General features: G+C 44.6%; 1 protein-coding gene across 1 annotated transcript in view; it reads right to left on the bottom strand.

The window, feature by feature from the left end:
* LOC126470611 (inactive phospholipase C-like protein 2) overlaps positions 1 to 25,072 on the bottom strand; it is a 725,325-nt gene that overhangs the window by 632,400 nt on the left and 67,853 nt on the right. The window contains exon 2 of the mRNA XM_050098565.1: positions 24,255 to 24,461. Within this exon, the coding sequence (XP_049954522.1) occupies positions 24,255 to 24,461 (207 nt within the window). The remainder of the gene's footprint in view (positions 1 to 24,254; positions 24,462 to 25,072) is intronic.

Here is a 25,072-nt window from a genome sequence, read left to right as displayed (position 1 = left end):
AGCCATGTCGGCCCATGAGTTGGACACCCGCCACGGTCATCACGGCCCATGGGCGGCGTGTGACGTCGGTACAGATGTCGAAAGGGTTGGATTGCCGCCACCATAATCAGCTCCACCCACATGCCACCACGGGACTCAGGTCGGGGCCTCTTTCCCTACCTCCTTCAGGTGCGGACATGGTCCTCGAGTCACTGTCTCTGCTCCCAGTCGCTGGCCCCCTCGGGCCTGCCGCCGGCTCTCTCCACCTCTGGGTGGATCAGCGGCTCCCTCCCCTGCCCTGGACTCTGGATTGCCTGTCATGGGTACCTCGGGCGTCCCTTCCTCCCCATCAATAGCGGTTGATGAGCCCAGCTCCTCTTCCCACTGCTGCCCACCTCGGCACTGTCCGGGGCGTTTCTGCCCCTATGCACAAGTTTCATGGGGGAGGGATCTGATATTGCACGCCGCGGAATTTGAATCCCCACCAGAAGGTACGGACGTCGAAGACACCTAGAGGTCTCTGCACCATCGCGGCGTAAGCTGTGGCAGCGTGTGCCTCTGGCCTGCATTTAGTGTGAGGGTGCCACAGTGGAACATGTGGTTCCAGCGGCCAACAGCAGCGCCCTTGATAGAGTATTTAAGCGCCAGCCTCTCGCTCAGCCAGCCAGCCAGCAAACCACCCCTTCCTTCCATCTCCTCGACTTCTATATCACCATTTGTGGCCATCCTATTACCCTCACCCCCACCCTTAAATACCTTGGCATAACCCTTGACAGTATCCTCTCCTGGACCCCCCATCTCTGGACAATCCAAGCCAAGGCATGCTCCCAACTCCATTTCCTCAAGCTCCTTTCTGGCCACACGTGGGATCTGGACCCCTCCACCATCCTCCACAACTATAAATCCCTCATCTACCCTATCCTCTGCTACGCCCATCCCACCTGGATCTCCGCCCCTCCTACCTTTTATAAATCCCTTCAAATCCTAGAACGCCATGCACTCCACCTCGCCAATCGCATCTGCCTCCCCTCCCCCACACGGATCCTGTTTGACCTCATTCCATTCCTGCACCTCCTCCATTTCCTCGAACAGATATGGATCCTCTACACCTCCCATGAACTTGATCCCCCTCACCCACTCGTCTCTCCCATCATCTCCCACCTGCGTCAGCTGCTGCGCCGGTATTCCCACGTCCCACCTGCTCTCCATCTCTCCACTCTGCATATCCTCACCCAAGGTGGCTTCCGCCAACTCCCCCTCCCTGATGATGCCCTCGTCCCCTCCATCTACCCTTCCTACCAACTTTAATCCTCCCCTTCCGCCCCCTGTGTCTTTTCCCAAAGGCACCCTCTCTCCCTTCTCTCCCTTCTCTCCCTCCTCTCCCTCCTCTCCCTCCTCCTTTCCTCCCTCCCTCCTCTCCCCTGGCCTTCCCCTACTCCCCTACCTTCTTTCCTCCCCCTTCCATCTCCTCTGCCACTGGCATCTACACCCTCCCCTCTCACTCTTACCCCACCTTTTCCCCTTTGGCAGGTCCCCAGAATCGCACACATATAGTGAACATTCGCGCGCTGGAGATCATCTCCTAGTGTTTGCGTATGCCGTCGTGTTCGTGTTCCAGTGTTTCATCGTTTGTGCTCCATCGTTCGCATGTATCATCTCTGTCATCTCTGTGCGTGTCCACGTTTCTGGCCGTTTTTCGTTTTGGACACTGCGCTCGAGAACGGCTCCGTGTGTTTTACTTTTGTATGTCTACGTTTGTTTAACCACCATGTCTGTTTTTTGTTTGTCTCCTTTTGCATCGTTTGTCATATCTGTGGCCGAAGAGCAGCGTAGTATGCCGCTGCCGGCATCCTGTATCAGGTGTGAAAATAACAATAAAGGGGAAAAAAGCTCAGCCAGCCAGTCTAATCTTGCGTGCGTCTCTGGACATATCCCCACGCCTTAGGCAGCTTATTTACTTTCACGTTCTGTGTACGAGTGAACGTGGTTGTTAGGTTTTGTTGTTTCGAACTTGTTGTTGTTCGTTCTGTCGTTCGTAGGTCGCGTCCATACTCTCCCGTCGTGTTGTTGTTCACGGGCCGCTCCGCGGGTCCCGCCGCGCTTTCCGTCACTTCAATCCCGCGACCGTTCCCGTCGCCGTTACAACATGGGGATTTTGCGTCTGTTTAAGTTTGGCATATTTGTTTCGTTGTTTCTGCAACAGTGTTCTATCCCGTTTTGTGTACCAAGGAGGATCAGCGCCGTCGTTTGTTAATTTATTTGGTATAAATCTGTCAATTACTGCCGATACTACTTCTTTGAATTTAAGCCACATCTGGTCTACACTTATATTATTAATTTGGAACGAGTGGAGAATGTCTCTGTCTCTTAGGAAGACGTCAAGTGAAATTTTATCTGCTTTTTTGAATAGGTATATTTTCGCTTATATTTCGAGGATTTGGGGATTACAATATTCAATCTCGCTACGACAACCCTGTGTTAACTAATCCGTGAATTGGTTTTGATGCTCGTTATTAACTCAGGATCATTTGTTGCTAAGAGGTCAAGCGTGTTTTCACAACCGTTTAGTATTCGCGTGGGCTCATGAACTAACTGCTCGAGATAATTTTCAGAGCATGCGTTTAGCACAATTTCGGATGATATTTTATGCGTTCCTCCGGAATTAAACATGTATTTTCGCCAACATATCGGGGGTAAATTAAAGTCACCACCAACTATTTTCGTATGAGTCGGGTACGGGTTTGAAATTGAACTCAAGTTTTCTTTGAACCTTTCAGCAACTATATCATCTGAATTGGGAGGTTGGTAAAAGGCTCCAATTGTTATTTTATTCCGGTTGCCAACAATGATCTCTGCCCATACTAGCTCACAGAAAGTATCTACTTCAATTTCGCGACTTGATAAACTATTTCTGACAGCAACAAACACGCCACCGCCAACCGTGTTTAGCCTCTCCGTTCGGAACACGGTTAGGTTCTTCGCAAAAATTTCGGCTGAGCTTATATCCGGCTTTAGCCAGCTTTCAGTGCCTATAACGATTTGAGCATAAGTGCTTTCTATTAGCTCTTGGAGCTCTGGCACTTTCCCAACACATACGACAATTTACAACTGTTATATCAGTGGTTCCTGTATCTACGTTATTCCTGTGTTCATCCTGTACCCTTTGTGACTGAAGCCCTTCTTGTGTTTTCCCGAGACCCTCTAATCTAAAACAAAACCGCCCAGTCCACGCCACACAGCCCCTGCTACCCGTGTAGCCGCCTCCTGCGTATAGTGGACACCTGATCTATACAGCGGAACCGGAAACCCAACCACCATTAGTTGCCTTCTATCAGTCTTTCCATTCCATTGTAAATAATTCACGTTAATGTTTTGCAACCGTGCCGTCTTAAACTTATGGTTCGATAATATTCACCCCTGTCAGTATATGCGATCTTCGCACCTTGGATTATAGTATTTATTGTAGTCAGAGAGTTATTTCGTGAATTTCGTATTTCTTCCATACCAAGTGGAATAGTTTTTTCGTGGTCGGTTTCCCTATGACTAAAACATCAATGAGCTACCACTGGAATCAGTCAGCACACACAAATATCTGGACATAAAGGTTTGTGGGAATATGAAAGGGAATGATCACATAGGCTCAGTTGTAGGGAAATAAAGTTTATGAATTCGATTCATTGGTATGATACTGTGAAATTGGGATCAATTTAGATAGAAGATAGCTTGGAAAAGACTCGCGCTACTCGTCCTAGAACACCGCTCTATTGCGTGCATCCCATACCAATTACGATTAAACAGAGATATTGAACATATACAATGAATCGCGGCATTAATGGCCACAGGTCTGTTTCATTCACATGATAGATTGACGGAAATAATGAAAATCGGAACTGGCAGACACTTGAATAAAGATGGCAACAATCCTCCGAAGGCTTAATTGCGAGTAAATAACTTCTTTATGAGCTCGAAATTTGCATCCATACGTCGACCTCTCCACATTTCTTTCTCAATGAACAAGTAGCCTTGCAAACAAGTAATTTTTACACACTTTTTCACAACTAGTAAAGAAGTATATACACTACTACCCATTAAAATTGCTACACCACGAAGATGACGTGCTACAGACGCGAAATTTAATCCCACTGGAAGAAGATGCTTGTGATATGCAAATTATTAGCTTTTCAGAGGATTCACACAAGGTTGGCACCGGTGGCGACATCTACAATGTGCTGACATGAGGAAAGTTTCCAACCGATTTCTCATACACAAACAGCAGTTGACCGGCGTTGCCTGGTGAAACGTTGTTGTGATGCCACGTGTAAGGAGGAGAAATCCGTACCATCACATTTCTGACTTTGATAAAGGTCGTGTAGCCTATCGCGATTGCGGTTTATCGTATCGCGACATTGCTGCTCGCGTTGATCGAGATCCAATGACTGTCAGCAGAATATGGAATCGGTGGGTTCAGGAGGGTAATACGGAACGCCGTGCTGGATCCCTACGGCCTCATATCACTAGCAGTCAAGGTGACAGACATCTTATCCGCATGGCTGTAACGGATCGTGCAGCCACGTCTCGATCCCTGAGTCAACAGATGGGGACGTTTGCAGGACAACAACCATCTGCACGAACAGTTCGACGACGTTCGCAGCAGCATGGACTATCAGCTCAGAGACCATGGCTGCGGTTACCCTTGACGCTGCATCACAGATAGGAGCGCCTGCGATGGTGTACTCAACGACGAACCTGGGTGCACGAATGGCAAAACGTCATTTGTTCGGATGAATCCAGGTTCTGTTTGGATTATCATGATGTTCGCATCCGTGTTTGGCGACATTGCGGTGAACGCACATTGGAAGCGTGTATTCGTCATCGCCATACTGGCGTTATCACCTGATTTGATGGTATGGGGTGCGATTGGTTACATGTCTCGGTCACCTCTTGTTAGCATTGACGGCACTTTGAACAGTGGACGTTACATTTCAGATGTGTTACGACCCGTGGCTCTACCTTTCATTCTATCCCTGCGAAACCCTACATTTCAGCAGGATAATGCACGACCGCATGTTGCAGGTCCTGTACGGGCCTTTCTGGATACAGAAAATGTTCGACTGCGGCCCTGGTCAGCACATTCTCCACATCTCTCACCAACTGAAAAGTCTTGTGAATGGTGGCCGAGCAACTGGGTCGTCACAATACGCCAGTCACTACTCTTGATGAACTGTGGTATCGTGTTGAAGCTGCATGGGCAGCTGTACCTGTACACTCCATCCAAGCTCCGTTTGACTCAATGCCCAGGCGTATCAAGAGGTGGTTGTTCTGGGTACTAATTTCTCAGGATATATGCACCCAAATTGTGTGAAAATGTAATCACATATCAGTTCTAGCATAATATATTTTTCCAATGAATACCCGTTTATCATCTGCATTTCTTATTGGTGTAGCAATTTTAATGGCCAGTAGTGTATGCTATTTCGCATGAAATTTAGCTAACATATTGAATTTTTCTTTATCTTGGGTAGAGTTATCTGTCACAAATCTTGAGAAAATTGATCTGACGTAGCAATCACATTTCCGATCGCGCTACGCAAGCGATAGAGCCAGAGTGAAATATGCACAATATTCCCCACATTTCATGAACGGTCTGAGATATCGAAATGTGATTTAGGCAGATGATAACACCCTATTGGACAGATTATGACAGGAAACAAATGATTTGGTGTGATGAATCAAAAAATGCTTCAAATGGCTCTGAGCTCTATGGGACTTAACATCTAAGGTCATCAGTCCCCCTAGAACTTAGAACTACTTAAACGTAACTAACCTAAGGACATCACACATCCATGCCCGAGGCAGGATTCGAACCTGCGACCGTAGCAGTCGCGCGGTTCCGGACTGGAGCGCCTAGAACCGCTCGGCCACCGCGGCCGGCTGTGATGAATCACTCTGTACACTGCGGCAATCCAATGGAAATGTCTGAGTTTGGCTAATGCATGCAGAGCGTTATAAGTCCGCACAGGACACGGTGGCCGATGCCCAGTGACCAGTTTTCGTCCAATGCGCTGAGTGAGGACTTCCTTTTTCATAAGCTTCTGACCTTACTTTTCCTTATTTCCTCACTTAATAAACTATTGTTGCAGAATTCTCTCGCAGTTGTGTCTGCACAACACGTTAGCACGCTCCGCATTTCCCCTACAACGCCTGCCTGTAACCACCACTACTACGGCTCTCCCCACGCTTGCCATGCCGTCTGCGCAGCTACCCGCCGCGGCATTCTGCACCGACTTATACCTGTCATGATGGTTCAAATGGCTCGGAGCACTGTGGGACTTAACATCTGAGGTGATCAGTTCCCTAGAACTTAGAACTACTTAAAGCTAACTAACCTAAGGACATCACACATCCATGCCCGAAGCAGGATTCGAACCTGCGACCGTAGCGGTCGCGCGGTTCCAGACTGAAGCGCGTAGAACTGCTCGGCCACATCGGCCGGCCCTGTCATCACGTGTAGTGCTAACAGCAAAGTACGTAGGTGGAGTTACGCTAAATGCCATATCGTTATTATGTAAAACTTCATTACCTACTGTGTTATTCCACCATCTACAGACTTTTCTGATGAAAGAATGCAATTTTTAAGGGCCATCAATATCTGGTGAGACGAGAAATGCTTTGAAATTTGGAACAACGTAAGTGATGACATTAAACTTTTTTTATACCGAGGATGTACTTTTTCGTAAGGTACTGACCTCACCTTTCTTCAGTTCCTTACTTAATAAACCACTGTTTCAGAATTCTCTCGCAACTGTGTCTGCACAACATGTTAGTGAAGTGAGACTATGTAAACTCCGCTGTGTTTTGGCAAAAGCAAATTTTAGCACGGCATCCAGAGAAATGTGTAGATTTTATTGAAAATTTGCCACTCCGAAACGAAAACAAATCGCTGCGTTTCCAGCGGAACCCTGTGTAGATACTAACCAAAGCACAGGTGACAGTAGCTCTTCTTGAATGATCACCATACAAGTTTGGGCGTGGAGGGGCCCCACTTAATATTTACAAAAAATGTGAGCATAGGTTTCAGTTTAGAACGGCACTTCCCCTCCAGCCATTGGCATTTCCCCTACAACGCCTGCACATAAACCCCACCATTACCGCTCTCCCAACACATGCCCTACCGTCGGCGCATTTACCGGCCACAGCATTCTGTGTGGACGTATACCTGTCATCATGGGTAGTGTCAAAAATAAAGTACGGAGAAGATGGTGTTACACTACACGGAGAAGGATATCAACACATTTTACTGTACTGTGTACTTCATGCAGTAGAGAAACAGTTCAGGGACGACGATTAATTGTTTCAGCGTCGCAATGCAAACAGTCACAAAGCAGTATCTGCGAGGCAATGGTTTGTCGACATTAACATTCCTGAAATGGACTGACCTGCCCACAGATCCCACCTCAACCTAAGGGAACTCCTTTCGGTTGAGTCAGAACTTCGACTTCGCTCTTGACCACAGCATCCAACATCACTACCTTCTCTGGTTGCGATTCTTGAGGAAAAATGGGCTGCCAATCCTGCACAGACATTTAGACAACTCACTGAAAGTGTCCCCAGCATAGTTCAAGCTGTCATACAGACGAAGGTTGGATACACTCCATATTAATGTTACTGATAGGTGTCGGAATACTTTTGATCAGATAGTGTATGACTGAAGGTGAGGTTGTTTAAACTGAACAAGAAGTGAAGTACTAAATACCTAGCGTTGTTGAAGATTTGATTTCGGGTCCCTGTTGAGTAAATGTACAATATTCTGAAAAGAGTACCGTGCTTGTCTGGAAAATTCGTCGGAACTAACGGGTTACGAATTTAATTGTAGTAGCAGCATAAATTGCGAGTGGGGTTTCGTAAATGCTTTGTTCTGTTAGAAATGGAACTAAACAAACATCTATTATTTTAATGAAATCAGGGTATGTTTATAGATATTTCTAACTGTAATGTCATTTGGTGAAATTACTCTGTATTAAAACTATAGTTCGATGATTTTGAATGTAAAATTTCGGCAGGCGGTCTGAGAAAAATCGTTAACAAACTTTGGTCTTACGTAAAGTTAATAAACAGATCAAACGTACTGAAACGAAAAGTGACAGAAGGTCGAAATACTGAATTCTATATTCGAGAATTGTATCACGGTTCATGGTCGGTTGTCCGTTTTACTTCGTACTCGTACACATCATCGGTGGATATGTAGATGATCAGAGTTGCAAATCTCTGTCACAGATAGAGTGGCCACCAGTCCATTAGTTTTGTTCGAGTTTAGTGTTGTTCAGAGGCGTCATAGGTTATATAAGGGTCATAAACAGCGTTACATATTGAGTGACAACTGAAAGACACGGGGATGCTGCGTACTAATGTAGGACAGAGTTCTCAGAACTTGACACAGTTTGAAAGGGGCCTCATTGTGGTTCTCCATTTGGCCGCCTGGTCGAATATTGAAATATCCAGATCTGTGGGGCATTCGGATGTGACAGCAGCCCAGTATTGGACTGCATATGAGTGTGACGGCAGGCATACTCGTCATCAAGATTCCTGTCGACCGCGTGGAGAGAATCGCAATACTGTGTGCAAAACAAATCATAACCATTCACATCTGTGCCCGCCATCCAGGAACAACTAAAAGACTCCCCGCAATATTCTGTGTCCCTCTGCACCATCCAGGAACAACTAAAAGACTCCCCGCAACATTCTGTGTCCCTCTGCACCATTGGTTGAAGACTGAGAGCAGTCAGACTAGGGAATTAACGTCCCATACTTAGGCTGCTGTTAACACAAAACAAACGGCTGCGTTTGGAGGGAGCTGCTACTAGGAAACATGGATTGTTGGTGAATGGCGTCTCATTGTGTTCAAACATGAATCGTTATTCTGCACTATCCCAGATGACCACCGTCGGCAAGTATGGCGACAACGAGCGGAGAAGTCACATTCATCCAGCGTGTTTGAGAGACACAGCGGAGTTACTCCTATTAACATGGTGTGGAGATCAATCGGCTGTGAGTTCACGTCCCGGCTGGTACTGATTGAAGGAACTCTAGCGGACATCCTGCGTCCTCAAATGTTTCCTGTCATGCCATTGCTCAACAGGATAATGCTGGTCTACTCTTGGCATGTGTCTCTGCTAACTGTCTGTGTGATGCCGAAGTACTTCCATGGCCAGCAAAACCGCCAGATCTGTCACAAGGCAATAGGAGGGGCAGGGAGATGTAACATCATACTGATAAGATGGCTTATACTGTCAAGTTCTTCGTAAATTTGGCTCGACTTTGCAATCACTTAAATCACATCACATACCTTCAGAACTACTGAAATATCATTTTGTTTCCTCTTCCCGTTCTGGAAACGTGTTTTTCTTTTATCTGGCGGTGTGTGTATTAACGGAATATAAAAGTGACAAAAATCTCTCGACAGAGGAGAATCAGCTGGGCATGATACGATACGTGTATAGGTTTTGCGAATGAACTTTCTCACCTTTCAGCAGCAGTTTATCCTAGATCACTAGAGCAAACTAGCATTACAAATATTAGCAAAAATGTGCAGGTAACTCCCGAGTTCAAAAACGGTCATCGGTCAGATGTACTGTATTGGCCTATGTCGCTGTTGTCTATCTGTCTTCCATGAGATCTAAAAGTTAAAAGAACTCAGGCAGATGTTCGGTTTCCACGAGTTCCAGAACGCTTTGAATACAGATCCACCAGTTGCATAGAGTCTAGAATGCAAGCTTATCGAACATCGGGCCAGCTTTAGGACTGGATTCAGAAATACTTAACGAGGCGATACAGTTGAATTTGAAAGTAATTACGGGAATCCCCAGCGGGAAAGTTTTACGGCGCTTTCCGTCCGCTTAACATGTAGGGTGACTTTCAAAATCAAACAACTTACAGCTAATTAAGAAAGAAATCTAAAACCTTGTTGACCTCTTTTCGCACAAACCAATATTCAGGCAGATATCGCTAAATTTCAGTATATTCCAATCAAGAAAATAATAGCTAATTCATACGTAAAATTGTAACATTATAATGATTTTGTTGTGACCGGTATTCGCGTCATAGCTGCCCCTCTGTAGGCTACTAAGGCACGTTGTCCGGGGAAGCACATTAGCCAGACAGATTGCTGTCTGCTACAGAAGATGCCAGCATAGCGGGATTTATTTTACACGTCATCAGTCATGTGGAACAAGTAGTGCACTGTTTCATATCACAGCACAAACCGCAATATGAGCCTCGATTCGCGGTTTAACACGTCTATCGTTCTATCGAGCTCATGTGAAGAGGAACATCGACCTGTTCGCTTAAGGAATCGCCACGCGCGCCTACGACGAGACCGACGGGGAAGCAGCAGCCAGTGACAATGCAAGACGTCGCCAAGGAGCAGCTCCGACGCCAGGGAGAAGGCAGTCGTATTCATTGATTTGGACTTAGACTCCGTACCATAAACTTGGACTATTTGTACAGAGCTTGTATGGAAACAGAGGCTTAGTGTTACTGAAACAAATAGACATTTGTAATTACTATATTATGCCGCTGTGGGTGACACATTCACGAGCAGAGAAAGGTGTCCTGGTACCCAAGAACAATAGAACAACTTACTACAGAGAGAGTACACAATAACGTAAGTAACAGAAAGGTTCGGAGTAAAGCAACGTAAAGACCGTCTTGAACTAATGGTTTATCACAAATACGGTAACAAGTGTTGAATGTACTAACAGAGTACACTGTCAGTCACTATAGAGGAACAGTGCTGTAGGCAAAGTCTGTCTACGCAGCACTGGCAATTTCTCTGGTTGCACGGGTGAGCGCTGCGCTCTGCCGAGTCGAGACGCCGAGGTCGGGACCGGAATTCGCATTGGCTGGCGAGCTGCTGGGCGGTGTCCTATAACGGCCGCCTGGAGGAAGAGTACCGGGAATTAGTCTGGCGTCGCGTTGCTTGCGAACACGAGCTACCGCCTGCTGTGTCCGGTGGATGTGGCGCCCCCAATATTAAGCGGCTGCCGCAGGCAGGATGGGTTGCAGTTGCGTTGCAAGCGCCTGGACGGGGCGGCAACCCGCAACACCATGTAGTGTGGCGTGTGGCTGGATCGCAAGGCACCAGCCCTACGCCACAGTGATCCTTTAGGACACGGAACGCACTGTTCGATCCACTGCGACAGTTTTTCTCTAAGAATCATTAATATTCAGAATTACAAGTGTTTATACACACTGATTCTAGAAGTCTTGTTGTGTTCAGTGACTTAATTAACTGGTGCCTACGTTATGTAACGGAAAGAGTTTTTTAATATCGTTAATAAAGTGTTCGTGGTTATTTGTCTATCTGGGAGCTCGTTCTTCAGTAGTTATACCTAGATAGGTCACATCAGGAATGTTGCTGATGCATTTGTTACTCAGGTGACGTTGAACGACTAGTTAATGTCCGAATTCACTGAGCTCTACTAACTGACCAATTCTGCTGTTACATCTGCTGGCAACACCGTACTCCCCGCCTCCTTTTATACTGGCAAATCCGCCTCTAGTGACAGCTAGTGGTCAGTTCCGCATTACATAGGGATAAATACACTTGCACAGCTCTTATCAGTGCAGGAAGATAAGAGTGTGTGTGTGTGTGTGTGTGTGTGTGTGTGTGTGGCATAGGTTGTTTCGGTAAATACGATGAGTAGTCATAAGGATTTAATTTCCTCCTCTTTATCAGGAAGTACAGTTGGTCGTGAGGAATATCATGGAGAGTACTGTCGCCTTTGGGCGCCTGTCTACAACAGTCCATTGCACCAACTTGGAGGCTGTTTGCACTTAAAAATAACCCAAACCCGGAAATAGCGAATCAAATACCAAACTCCGTTAATAAACAACAGAAAATACAATGGGAAATACTTACTTCCGTAACTGCTTCACTCATTCAAGGGGAAAGCAACAACAGCTGTGATGGAACAATTGAAAATCACATCTACTCGAACAGCACAACTTATTAAACAACTATCGCAAAATGCTCCACAAGAGCAAACTCTTCAGAAAGAAGTAAAAGAAACTACAGAAAATTGAACAAGAATATGGAAACGACTCTTCACCCTACATCCCCCTTCGGGAAAACGAAGTCAAGGCGTCTATAAAATTAATAACAACCAGGAAGAAATTTTCACTCTGCGGTGGAGTGTGCGCTGATATGAAACTTCCTGGCAGATTAAAACTGTGTACCGGACCGAGACTCGAACTCGGGACCTTTGCCTTTCGCGGGCAAGTGCTCTACCAACTGAGCTACCCAAGCACGTCTCACGCCCCGTCCTCACAGCTTTAGTTCTGCCAGTACCTCGTCTCCTACCTTCCAAACTTTACAGAAGCTCTTCTGCGAACCCTGCAGAACTAGCACTCCTCAAAGAAAGGATATTGCGGAGACATGGCTTAGCCACAGCCTGGGGGATGTAGAAGTAAAGCTGTGAGGACGGGGCGTGAGTCGTGCTTCGGTAGCTCAGTTGGTAGAGCACTTGCCCGCGAAAGGCAAAGGTCCCGAGTTCGAGTCTCGGTACGGCACACAGTTTTAATCTGCCAGGAAGTTTCAACAACCAGGAAATCAGCCGGGACTGATTAAGTTTTTCCTGGCTTTATAAGACACCTGGAGAAAAAAAATCAATAACATGGTTGACAAGCTTTTACTCGGATGTACTAAATTCAGGAGATGTTCCAATTGCTTCAAAATTGGCAACACTTTAGCAGTCTTAAAAATCGGAAAAGTTCCTGATGATGTAGCCGACTATCGTCCAGTAGCACTGTAAAGCAAGTGCTATAAATTATTACAGCGCAGTACCTACAACAGGGGGTTGGGTTGTTTGGGGGAGGAGACCAGACAGCGAGGTCATCGGTCCCGAAATTTGCCTGGAGCGACTTAGGGAAATCACGGAAAACCTAAATCAGGATGGCGCCACGAGGCATTGAACCTACAGCAGGACTGAAGCTGTTGAAACTACTGTTCCACCATTTCACGCCGGTTTCCGACGAAACAAAAGCTGCGGTCAGCATGTGCTAGCATCAACGTCGCTCGACAGAGGGAGGATTTCAAGAAAGGGCTTTAAAACCTGTCTCGCACTTGTGGACCTTACTGCAACGTGTGACACATTTTGACTTGAAGACCTTACTGTAAACCTCAAACCATACATATCTAGCAGAAAAATCTACAGATCTGATTAACACATGGTAATAAATCGATAAATCAAAGTCACATTTCGGTTCCCCACTAGCAAGTCAAAATAAATGAAAAACAGACTTGCGCCATTCCTATGTAATATTTACAATGAGGTGCCAAAAGTTATCGGATACCTCCTAATATCGTGTCGGACCCCCTTTTGAATGGCCTAGCGCAGCAGCTCGACGTGGCATGAACTCAACGAGTCGTTGAAAGTCACCTGCAGAAATATTGAGCCATGCTGCCTCTATAGCCGTCCACAATTGGGAAAGTATTGCCGGTGCAGGATGTTGTGCGCGAACAGACATCTCGATTATTTCCCATAAATATTCGATGGGGTTCATGTCGGGCGATCTGAGTGGCTAAATCATTCTCTCGAACAGTCGAGAATATTCTCCAAACCAATCGCGAACAATTGTGGCCTGCTGACATGGTGCATTGTCTTTTTCCAAAGCTGTTTCACAGAGAAAGACTGCAATGTAGTTCCTTCTCTAGATTGTCGCACAAATGACAAAATGGTAGATATCGAAATAGACTACAGAGGTATAGAGAAACAATTAAAACTGCTTAAAAGGGGAAAGGTCGCAGGACCTGATGGGATACCAGTTCGATTTTACACAGAGTACGCGGAGGAACTTGCCCCCTTCTTGCAGCGGTGTACTGTAGGTCTCTAGAAAAGCGTAGCGTTCCAAAGGAGCGGAAAGGGCACTGGTCATCCTTGTTTTCAAGAAGGGACGTCCAACAGATGTGCAGAACTATAGACCTATATCTCTAACGTCGTCAGTTGTAGAGTTTTGGAACACGTATTATGTTCGAGTGTAATGACTTTTCTGGAGACTATAAATCTACTCTGTAGGAATCAGCATGGGTTTCGAAAAAGACGATCGTGTGAAAACCAGCTCGCGCTCTTCGTCCACGACACTCAGAGGGCCATTGACACGGGCTCACAGGTAGATGCCGTGTTTCTTGAATTCCGCAAGGCGTTCGATACAGTTCCCCACAGTCGTTTAATGAACAAAGTAAGAGCATATGGACTATCTGACCAATTGTGTGATTGGACTGAAGATTTCCTAGATAGCAGAACGCAGCATGTCATTCTCAATGGAGAGAAGTCTTCCGAAGTAAGAGTGATTTCAGGTCTGCCGCAGGGGAGTGACGTAGGACCGTTGCTATTCACAATATATATAAATGACCTTGTGGATAAAATCGGAAGTTCACTGAGGCTTTTTGCGGATGATGCTGTGGTATATCGAGAGGTTGTAACAATGGAAAATTGTACTGAAATGCAGGAGGATCGGCAACGAATTGACGCATGGTGCAGGGAATGGCAATTGAATCTCAATGTAGACAAGTGTAATGTGCTGCGAATACATAGAAAGAAAGATCCCTTATCATTTAGCTACAATATAGCAGGTCAGCAACTGGAAGCAGTTAATTCCATAAATTATCTGGGAGTACGCATTAGGAGTGATTTAAAATGGAATGATCATATAAAGTTGATCGTCGGTAAAGCAGATGCCAGACTGCGATTCATTGCAAGAATCCCATGGAAATGCAATCCGAAAACAAAGGAAGTAGGTTACAGTACACTTGTTCGACCACTACTTGAATATTGCTCACCAGTGTGGGATCCGTACCAGATAGGGTTGATAGAAGAGATAGAGAAGATACAACGGAGAGCAGCGCGCTTCGTAACAGGATCATTTAGTAATCGCGAAAGCGTTACAGAGATGATAGATAAACTCCAGTGGAAGACTCTGCAGCAGAGACGCTCAGTAGCTCGATACGGGCTTTTGTTGAAGTTTCGAGAACATACCTTCACCGAGGAGTCAAGCAGTATATTGCTCCCTCCTACGTATATCTCGCGAAGAGACCATGAGGATAAAATCAGAGAGATTAGAGCCCACACAGAGGCATACCGACAATCTTTCTTTCCACGAACAATACGAGACTGGAACAGAAGGGAGAACCGATAGAAGTACTCAAAGTACCCTCCCCCACACACCGTCAGGTGGCTTGCAGAGTATGGATGTATATGTAGATGTAGATCTGTAAAAATTCCATCGTTGTCTGACTGCAAATGGTTTCTAAGTAGCCGAACATAACAATTTCCAGTCAGTGATCGGTTCAGCTGGATCAGAGGAACAGTTCATTCCGTGTAAACACAAGCCACACTATTATGGAGCCACTACTAGCTTGCACAGTACCTTATGGCTTCGTGTGGTCCACGCCTCACTCGAAACCTACCATCAGATCTTACCAACCGATATCGGGACTCATCTCATCAGGTCGCTGTTTTCCAGTCGTTTACTCTTCAACCGATATGATGACTAGCCCCGAAGCGGCGCTGCAGGCGATTTTGTGTTGTTAGGAAATGCACTTGCGTCGGTCGTCTGCTGCCATAGCCCATTCGTGCCAAATTTCGTCGCACTGTTGGGTTGGGTTGTTTGAGGGGAGGAGACCAGACAGTGAGGTCATCGGTCTCGTTGGATTAGGAAAGGATGGGGAAGGAAGTCGTCCGTGCCCTTTCAAAGGAACTACCCCGGCATTTGCCTGGAGCGATTTAGGAAAATCACGGAAAACCTAAATCAGGATGGCCGGACGCGGAATTGAACCGACGTCGCACTGTCCTAACAGATACTTTTGTCGTATGTTCCACATTGATTTCTGCTGTTATTTGAGGCAGTGTTGCCTGTCTGTTAGCACTGACAAATCTACACAAACGCCGCTGCCTTCGGCCGTTAACTGAATGCCAACGGCCACTGCGTTGTCCGTGGTGAGAGGCAAAGACCGAAATTTGGTATTCTTGACACTCTCTTGAATCTGTGGATTTCGGAATACTGACTTGTCTAACGATTTTCGAAATGGAATGTACCATGCGTCGATATTCCAACTACCATTCCGCGTTCAAAGACTGTCAGTTTCCGTTGTGCGGCCATAATCACAACGGAAACCTTTTCTCGTGAATCACCTGAGTACAAATGACAACAGCTCCATTAATGCAATGCCCTTTTGAAACTTGTTTGCGCGATACCACCACCACCTGGTGGTTTGATCATCACGCATATGGGATTGGTTCCCAAGTATGTGAGTGGCTCGAAGACTTCTTAAGTAATAGAGCCCAGTACGTTGTCCTCGATGGTGAGTGTTCATCGGAGGTGAGGGTATTATCTGGAGTGCCCCAGGGAAGTGTGGTAGGCCTGCTGTCGTTTTCTATCTACATAAATGATCTTTTGGATAGGGTGGATAGCAATGTGCGGCTGTTTGCTGATGATGCTGTGGTGTACGGGAAGGTGTCATCGTTGAGTGACTGTAAGAGGATACAAGATGACTTGGACAGGTTTTGTGATTGGTGTAAAGAATGGTAGCTAACTCTAAATATAGATAAATGTAAATTAATGTAGATGAATAGGAAAAAGAATCCTGTAATGTTTGAATACTCCATTAGTAGTGTAGCGCTTGACACAGTCACGTCGATTAAATATTTGGGCGTAACATTGCAGAGCGGTGTGAAGTGGGACAATCATGTAATGGCAGTTGTGGGGAAGGCGGATAGTCGTCTTCGGTTCATTGGTAGAATTTTGGGAAGATGTGGTTCATCTGTAAAGGAGACCGCTTATAAAACACTAATACGACCTATTTTTGAGTACTGCTCGAGCGTTTGGGATCCCTATCAGGTCGGATTGAGGGAGGACATAAAAGCAATTCAGAGGCGGGCTGCTAGATTTGTTACTGGTAGGTTTGATCATCACGCGAGTGTTAGGGAAATGCTTCAGGAACTCGTGTGGGAGTCTCCAGAGGAAAGGAGGCGTTCTTTTCGTGAATCACTACTGAGGAAATTTAGAGAACCAGCATTTGAGGCTGACTGCAGTACAATTTTACTGCCGCCAACTTACATTTCGCGGAAAGACCACAAAGATAAGATAAGAGACATTAGGGCTCGTGCAGAGGCATATAGGCAGTCATTTTTCCCTCTTTCTGTTTGGGAGTGGAACTGGGAGAGAAGATGCTAGTTGTGGTACGAGGTACCCTCCGCCACGCACCGTATAGTGGATTGCGGAGTATGTATGTAGATGCAGATGTAGATGTAGACCTGCATATGTGCATATCGTTATCCCATGTCTTTTGTCACCTCAGTGTATACAGCAACATGCAGCCATTATAACTCAAAGTAAATCACTCGGGGAAGGAATGCAAATGTGAACAGACAACTTGTGTATACTCTACATATATTACAAAAAGTTGAGAATACTCCCTAACGCCTCTAAGACTGAGATGTGTCTCTTTCATCTAAACAACTGTATAAACATGTAAACGTGGCATTCGATGAGAAGCGAGTACGACGCGACTTCTGCCCTAAATCTCTCTATGTTGTATTAGACAACTGATTTACACACTACTCGGCGACGCAAATTGATAACTTGGCCGAAGTAGCAACTAAATAGGTCACGTGACGAGATAAACTCAAGTTCCTGCCATTGTTACCTCGTAGTGGGTACATGGAAAGGAACTGCGGAAATTGACTTCGCGGAAAGTTTATACAATTCTGTACAGTAAATGGTATAACACCATTGATAAATGTAGAGTATGAACAGAAGTCGGTTGCTAAGGCAGAATATTCAAAATTTCGGGGTATGTGCATTGATGAGAAATTGAATTGGAAGAAACACATAGATGATCTGAAATGGTTAGGTTCAGCTACTTATGCCATTAAGGTTATTGCAAATTTTGATGATAAACATATCAAAAAATTAGCCTACTATGCCTATTTTCATTCACTGCTATTATATTGCATCATATTTTGGGGCAATGCGTCACTAAGAGAGAAAGTATTCATTGCACAAAAGCGTGTAATCAGAATAATAGCTGGAGCCCACCCAAGATCATCTTGCAGACATTTATTTAAGGAACTCGGGATATTCACAGTACCTTCGCAATACATATATTCACTTATGAAATCTGTTATTAGTAACCCACCCCAGTTCAAAAATAACAGTGAAGTGCATAGCTACAATACTAGAAGAAAGGATGATCTTCACTACTCTGGATTAAGTCTCACTTTGGCACAGAAAGGGGTGAATTGCTGCCACAAAAATCTTTAGTCATTTGCCAAATAGGATTAAAAGTCTGACAGATAGCCAACGAACATTTAAAAGCAAATTAATAGAATTTCTGAATGACAACTCCTTCTACTCAACAGATGGATTTTTAGATATCAAGTAAAAACTGTAAAGAAAAAATTATTATTTTGTGTAAAGAAAATTTATGTTAAAGTGACACGTTCCACATCATTACGAAATGTCGTATTCATGATCTAAGGAACAAGTATTACTGTATGTATGTATGTACGTACTTACATGCATGTAGCGAAAACGTGCTGTCAACGTCGTTAGTTTTCTGGCAATGAAAGCGAGAAAGTTGTGATAGTACCGACAGAGAAGTCGACGAATGTGCAAGCCAGGCAAACGTTATGGAGGAAAATGGTGTTCAAATTATAGAAGAAGGGACACGAGGGCGATTGGAGCAAGATTCAAGTACCTGCCCCAACGGTGAATTAGTCAGATTCACACAAAAAATATTTCATTGATGACATAGGTACAAGTCATTTTATGAACACACTAAGGCAATGTCATCTTTGCGAAAACATCATAGATTTTATCGTTCAGAACTGGTTTTCCGGGGTAGTAAAGAAGCGCTCAGAAAAAATGTTCCATCTATTATATTTGTTTTTGAAAGGTTCCAGAATGAACAAGTCATTTTGTGCTGATTTGCAAAAAGAAGCACCCGAGTTAAAGCAGCCAGTGGTTTACTTACGTGAAACTTGGAGTCGTACACACTACAGTACATTACGTGGAGAGTATCGTACCACAACAGGGCCAACCACCTTTTCATTGCTGTGAATGCAGATTTTCATATCATGTTAACTTCTTCTCTATCACCAAAACAGGAAAACTTGGGACTGTTGTGTAGGAATGGAGAGAAAAATTTAAAAATATGTAGTGGCATTCATTAAGAAGCAACCTTTTCCTCTTCATTTCATTGAGAAAAGTGTGCAAGAAAATAATTCCAATCATACACTTAGATCCAGATGCTATTAAACTGGTCGGTAATTTTCAAACGAACAGGATCCGTAGTCGTAATATGTCTAGCATCTCGCTCTCCAACCCGAAAAAATAACGGTGTTTGCATGTGTTATTAGTAAATGAGTGGCGTGTCTTGCCTAGCCTGATGCTAGCCTTTTCGAGGTAACGCTCTTCGGCGTGTTCATCGTCAATTTCGTTGCTCTTTTATTAAAGCAATTTTTCCGTTGGCGTTACACAACTGAGTGGGTTTTCCAATAAAGGAAAAAATTGAGATGAACATTAGGAATGAAAGCAAGGATCTCGGCACTACTAGCCTAAAACGGTAATAACTAAACTGGGCGGTCGGTTTCCTGCTAGGCCTGCGATATTAGCCTTTTACTATTAGGAAATTAGGTGACGAGAAAGGCCGTTTATAACACCAAAAAGTCTTTAACGACTACTGGAGGAGAGATACTTTCACAGAAGAGGAAAATGAAGCATAATAAAATCAGTCGGCATAGATTCGAACCAAGATTCGGCATTATTGTCCGCAACTGAAATAGTAGACGACGAAGCAACAGACACAGTTGTGGAAAACAGCAACATCACCGGGGGAACTAGTTTTACGGATATTGCCAGCAGAGTATCGTGAGCAGCCAAGATGTGATATACTGTAATTATTTCTCACTTCAAACACCGGAGGATACAAACTAGTAGCACGTTACAGGGCTGCGCCTAGCGTGTACGCTGTTATTGCGCTCCTCCTGGCTTCTTGAGCGTAAACGCGACGGTGCCGCCACTCCAGCCAGGTAGGCCAGGCAATTTGTTGGGACAACATGACAGGATCGAGGAAAAACCCTTCACGTTCCAGCAACTGCTATGGTCTATTCGACTATGGGTATTGTGCTGTCGTGTGGTTTAAAAAGTGCATATATAAAAAACTAAGACGAGCAAATGAATTAAACCGTGAGGATAATAAGTGGTGCCTTAAAACCTATCTCAACGCAACAGTGCTCCAGCTGAGCAGAGACCAGAAAAGATACCCTGGTGGGTGTGGGAAAAACTCTGTGGCTCTGGCCGACCGCAAAGCCTCCCCATCCAAGTGAGCATTAAGGAGCAACCACAATGCTGATTGTAATCCCAGAAACCAGTCTGGTAAAATATCACAGAACCATATTCCAGTGATCAAATAGTGCAGATTGGAAGAAGAGATAGACAAGTATCAAGCAATTACATATCAAGCAATTACAAGGAATCACTTGAGTGCGAGGTCGTAAGAGCCCAATGATGTTTACGGCATTGAACGCCCCACATATTGTCTGCCATGCAACAATATTGGCTGCTAATGGCCAAAAAGGGCGGGGCTGGAAATATCCAGAGTGAGCACAATATGAGGCTACGGAGCGTAGTTGAACTACTTAGTCGAAGAGAAACTCACAACAGTATTACAGCGCTAGTGATGTTGGTACAAAGCGGAGCAATGGCAACGATAAGCAAAGCAAATAATGCATTGTATATACATCAGTTGCCCAAGTGAACATTTCGTCACAAAGGGACCCAAGGAATTCCGCAGAGTGAGAAAGAAGTCGCAGATGCAAGAAGAGTCAGTGGAAAGTGTGGTGTCGTATACGCTCGACTGTGCCGACAATGACCACGATACGTGCTTAAGAAGTGGAAGTGATGCTGAAAGATTTGTCGAGCCATGTAGTTTACCTTCCTTCTCGGACAGGGAGCCACAAATCCCGTCTCCAGTGAAACGTAATGAAGGACAATAGTTTTCCAAGGAGAGAATACTAAACATAATTACGTACATGGAAAATCATCCGCACCGTAGTAAGAAAAGACAGTTATGAACAGGTTTCGAATAAGTCCGCAGCAGTATAACCGTGTATTGCTTAAGAAAAGCTACGAGTATTGAAGGAAGGACAAGGCGCAGCTGTTACAGAAAATGATGTTTGCACGTTTTAATCTACAGGGTGTGCACGACAGTCACCTACTACGTTATTGAATCAAATTGGGCTCGACAAGTATTACAGTGATTTCAAGGAAAAATGTGTATGGCTGCATAACTTCAAACAGTGCTACAGAGTTGGCGGACCTGAGAAAATGAAATTTCAAGTAAAGCGTCAACTTGACGATGCACAGCAAACTGCAGAATCCGCCCGAATACCTGTGGATGAGATAAACAAACTTATGCCATCGTTCAATAAGGAATTTGTTTCCAACTCCGACCAATACGGATTTGAAGAGGAAATGCATTTGAAGGCAACCCTGGAAAACAGACGTACCAAGAGAGTTGTATTAAGATCAACTAACATCAATGCCTTAACTCATTTGTATACAATTATGTGGCATCTTAATCTGGATGATAAATTTGCTGGAAAGTTATTTATTGTGCTGTGAGAAGTTGGAAGTGCTCTGCCCCTACGATTCTTTTTTCGTGTGCGTGATCTTGCAAGGGAAGTGGGGAACATTTCGTCATAACAAGCAAGAGTGGCAAAATGGGCGTAGGAGAACTAGATCTATAGTATAAGCACTGTTTTTGGCCAGCGGCTGATCAAAATAACCTGCTTTTCCATGATTCCGGGTCTGCATACAAAAATCATACTCATTTACAGCAAACTATCCATGAACACCAGCCGGCCGGAGTGGCCGAGCGGTGTAGGCGTTACAGTCTGGCACTGTGCGACCGCTACGGTCGCAGGTTCGAATCCTGCCTTGGGCATGGAAGTGTGTGATGTACTTACGTCAGTTAGGTTTAAGTAGTTTAAGTTCTAGAGGACTGATGACCTCAGAAGTTAAGTCCCATAGTGCTCAGAGCCATTTTTGAGCCATGAACACCCAGAATTTTTCAACAAGATCACTAAAATAATTTATTCATGCAGATGACCGGTTTCGACAATTCTCTGTTGCCATACTCGGATCTATGTTTACATCATTACATAATCACCTCCTTCAGCACAGGAGTGGTGCTGTACAGTGTATGTCCATGTTGGTATCGGGAGCTATACTAGAAGTAGGCTTGTAATGACGTAATCATAGCTGAAGATGGCAACAGAGAATTGTAGAGTCCGGTCATCTATATGAATAAATGATTTTAGCGTTCAAAATTTTTTCAGTGTTCACAATGCTACAGGTTGCCCCCACGCTGACGATGTCAGAAGTGTGCAAACTTTTCCTCAAGAAATGTATGTGACATTGCAATTCTAATGGTTCGAATGGCTTTAAGCACTATGGGACTTAACATCTGAGGTCATCAGGCCCCTACACTTAGAACTACTTAAACATAACTAACCTAAGCCCGAGGCAGGATTCGAACCTGCGACCGTAGCAGCAGCGCGGTTCCGGACTGAAGCGCCTAGAAACGCTCGGCCACATTGCAATTCACACCACCTGCAACCATTGGAAAAATTCAGCCTCTGGATGTTTGCTCCTTACGTGCCTTAAAGGATAGCCAGTTACATGATCAGCTCCACGACAGACTGTTCCGCCTTCAGTTGCATGCCATCACATTCCATCAGTTCTTATTTCCCCGTTACAACAAAATAATTCTACATGCATTCTTTAAGAGTGGATACCTAGCTGATCGTCCTGCGCCGTTTGTAGCTCCAAAGGATTTCGCCTTCGATCCTGATGGTGAGAACTTTTATGATAACTTTAGTTGGTTCAAATGGCTCTGAGCACTATGGGACCTAACTTCTGAGATCATCAGTCCCCTAGAACTTAGAACTGGTTAAACCTAACCAACCTAAGGACATCACACACATCCATGCCCGAGGCAGGATTCGAACCTGCGACCGTAGCGGTCGCGCGGTTCCAGACTGCAGCGCCTAGAACCGCTCGGCCACTCCGGCCGGCGATCACTTTGGTGCGCCACTTTTCATTCGGTGTTCATGTTACAAGCTAATAGTTTGTTTTGAACATTTTTTAATATCGACGATGTCCATTTTGTGAGGCGTAATACATAAATCCCATAGAAGGTTGAGCTCTGCACCTCCTGGACACTCACTTTCTGTCGCCCTCCTGATACACATAGTGAGTCATCAGCAGCTAATACTTTTCCTGCTATAATTTTTAACACAACACTTTCAAATGAGCCTTACTAAAGCTTGAAATTGCGACCTCGCTATCATGGGTTTCCTTGTTAGATATCACAGATACGACGTAAGAACCTACGGGAATGAACCTTCTGGAAGGCTGAACAGAATAAGAGGAATCTGTGTGCGATGCAATTCGGTGATGTATAGGTGAGGTGTATCAGTTTCTGATTACCACAGTTATTTTTTCTCTCTATTTGCAATCATGCAATAGACTGATCAAACCCACAACATGTTTGTAGGCACTTTAAATTATATCCATCCACACATGGATATGTGTGTGTGTGCGAGTGTATACCCGTCCTTTTTTCCCCCTAAGGTAAGTCTTTCCGCTCCCGGGATTGGAATGACTCCTTACCCTCTCCCTTAAAACCCACATCCTTTCGTCTTTCCCTCTCCTTCCTTCTTTCCTGATGAGGCAACAGTGTGTTGCGAAAGCTTGAATTTTGTGTGTATGTTTGTGTTCGTTTGTGTGTCTGTCAACCTGCCAGCACTTTCATTTGGTAAGTCACATCATCTTTGTTTATATATATATATATATATATATATAAGGCATGCGAAAACATGCAGTGGGATTGTAGCTGAACTGAGTTGTTTGATAAGCTCCGAAATGTGTGTGTGTGGTTTTTTTTTTTCAATTTAAATTCTCATCAGTATGTACACCAAATAAGTTGCAAGATTCTGCCTTCTTTACAAACTCCCGCTCATACTTCAACTTTATCATTGGTGTTGTGCCATTTGGGGCCCAGAATGGAATGTGCTGCGTTTTTATTAATTAAGAGAGAGAATATTTGCAAGAATCAAGCGATAAGTCCTGTTAAACATATGCTTTACCATTCATTCTGTTACTCTATTAATATTTATATAGAAGACTGAATGAGAAGGAAATTGAGTACTGACCTTTTTGTAGTCCCATCAAGGCGGTGAGTCCCACCACCCAGATGTTTGCTTCCACTGCCGAGGAAGCTAGGAAGTCTATAGACTCGAAGTTGTCACCGTACATAATGGAAAAGGCGCAGTCTTCAGTGAATGGGTCGTGTAAGGTCCTGTCAAGCTGAACATCAGTGGAGCGGCCGTGACGTATTTCTCGGATACTGTCTACGTCCACTGCAAATAAGAAACATAATGTCAACATCGGGAACTGCTCCAGGATGCTTGTATAACCATTTGAACAATTCAAACACGGAATCTGTACAAATAATAGTCTAGAGTCGAGCATCAGAGGATACTTTTAAGTTTAATCGGCAACAACGTCGCGTTAGAAATATTATTGGTGGTAAATGCTTGTAAAATTGGTCTACGCAGAAATGTGGTAAAAAATTGAGGAAATCTTCTCTCATTTCTTCAGGTATTTTCAATACACTAACATTTACGTGTGTATGTAGTACGAAGTAATGAATCGAACTGCTGAATTATTTGTCAGTTGCCACAGTCGTTTATCTTTTTCCGGATTTTGGAAATAGCTTGTCCTAAACGAAACTGAGCTACGGAAGAGTATTTTAAATATAAAGAGGAGATTGCATTACGCAGGGGATTAATCTGTGGTGTTAGACCTCTGTCTTCCGCAAGTGGCGTACAGACGCCTTTTGCGAATTTTTGGAAAGAGGTTTAACTGAGAATGAAAGGAATTTATATATGTGTTTTATAGATATAGAACTGCACCTTTGGGTAATTACAATGAGGAAAAAGAGTGGACTGAAAAACAGGCAACTTATAAA

Source organism: Schistocerca serialis, chromosome 3 (assembly GCF_023864345.2).
Source record: "Schistocerca serialis cubense isolate TAMUIC-IGC-003099 chromosome 3, iqSchSeri2.2, whole genome shotgun sequence".
NCBI classification, from domain to species: Eukaryota; Metazoa; Arthropoda; class Insecta; order Orthoptera; family Acrididae; genus Schistocerca; species Schistocerca serialis.
This window is presented reverse-complemented; position numbering and strand designations above follow the sequence as displayed.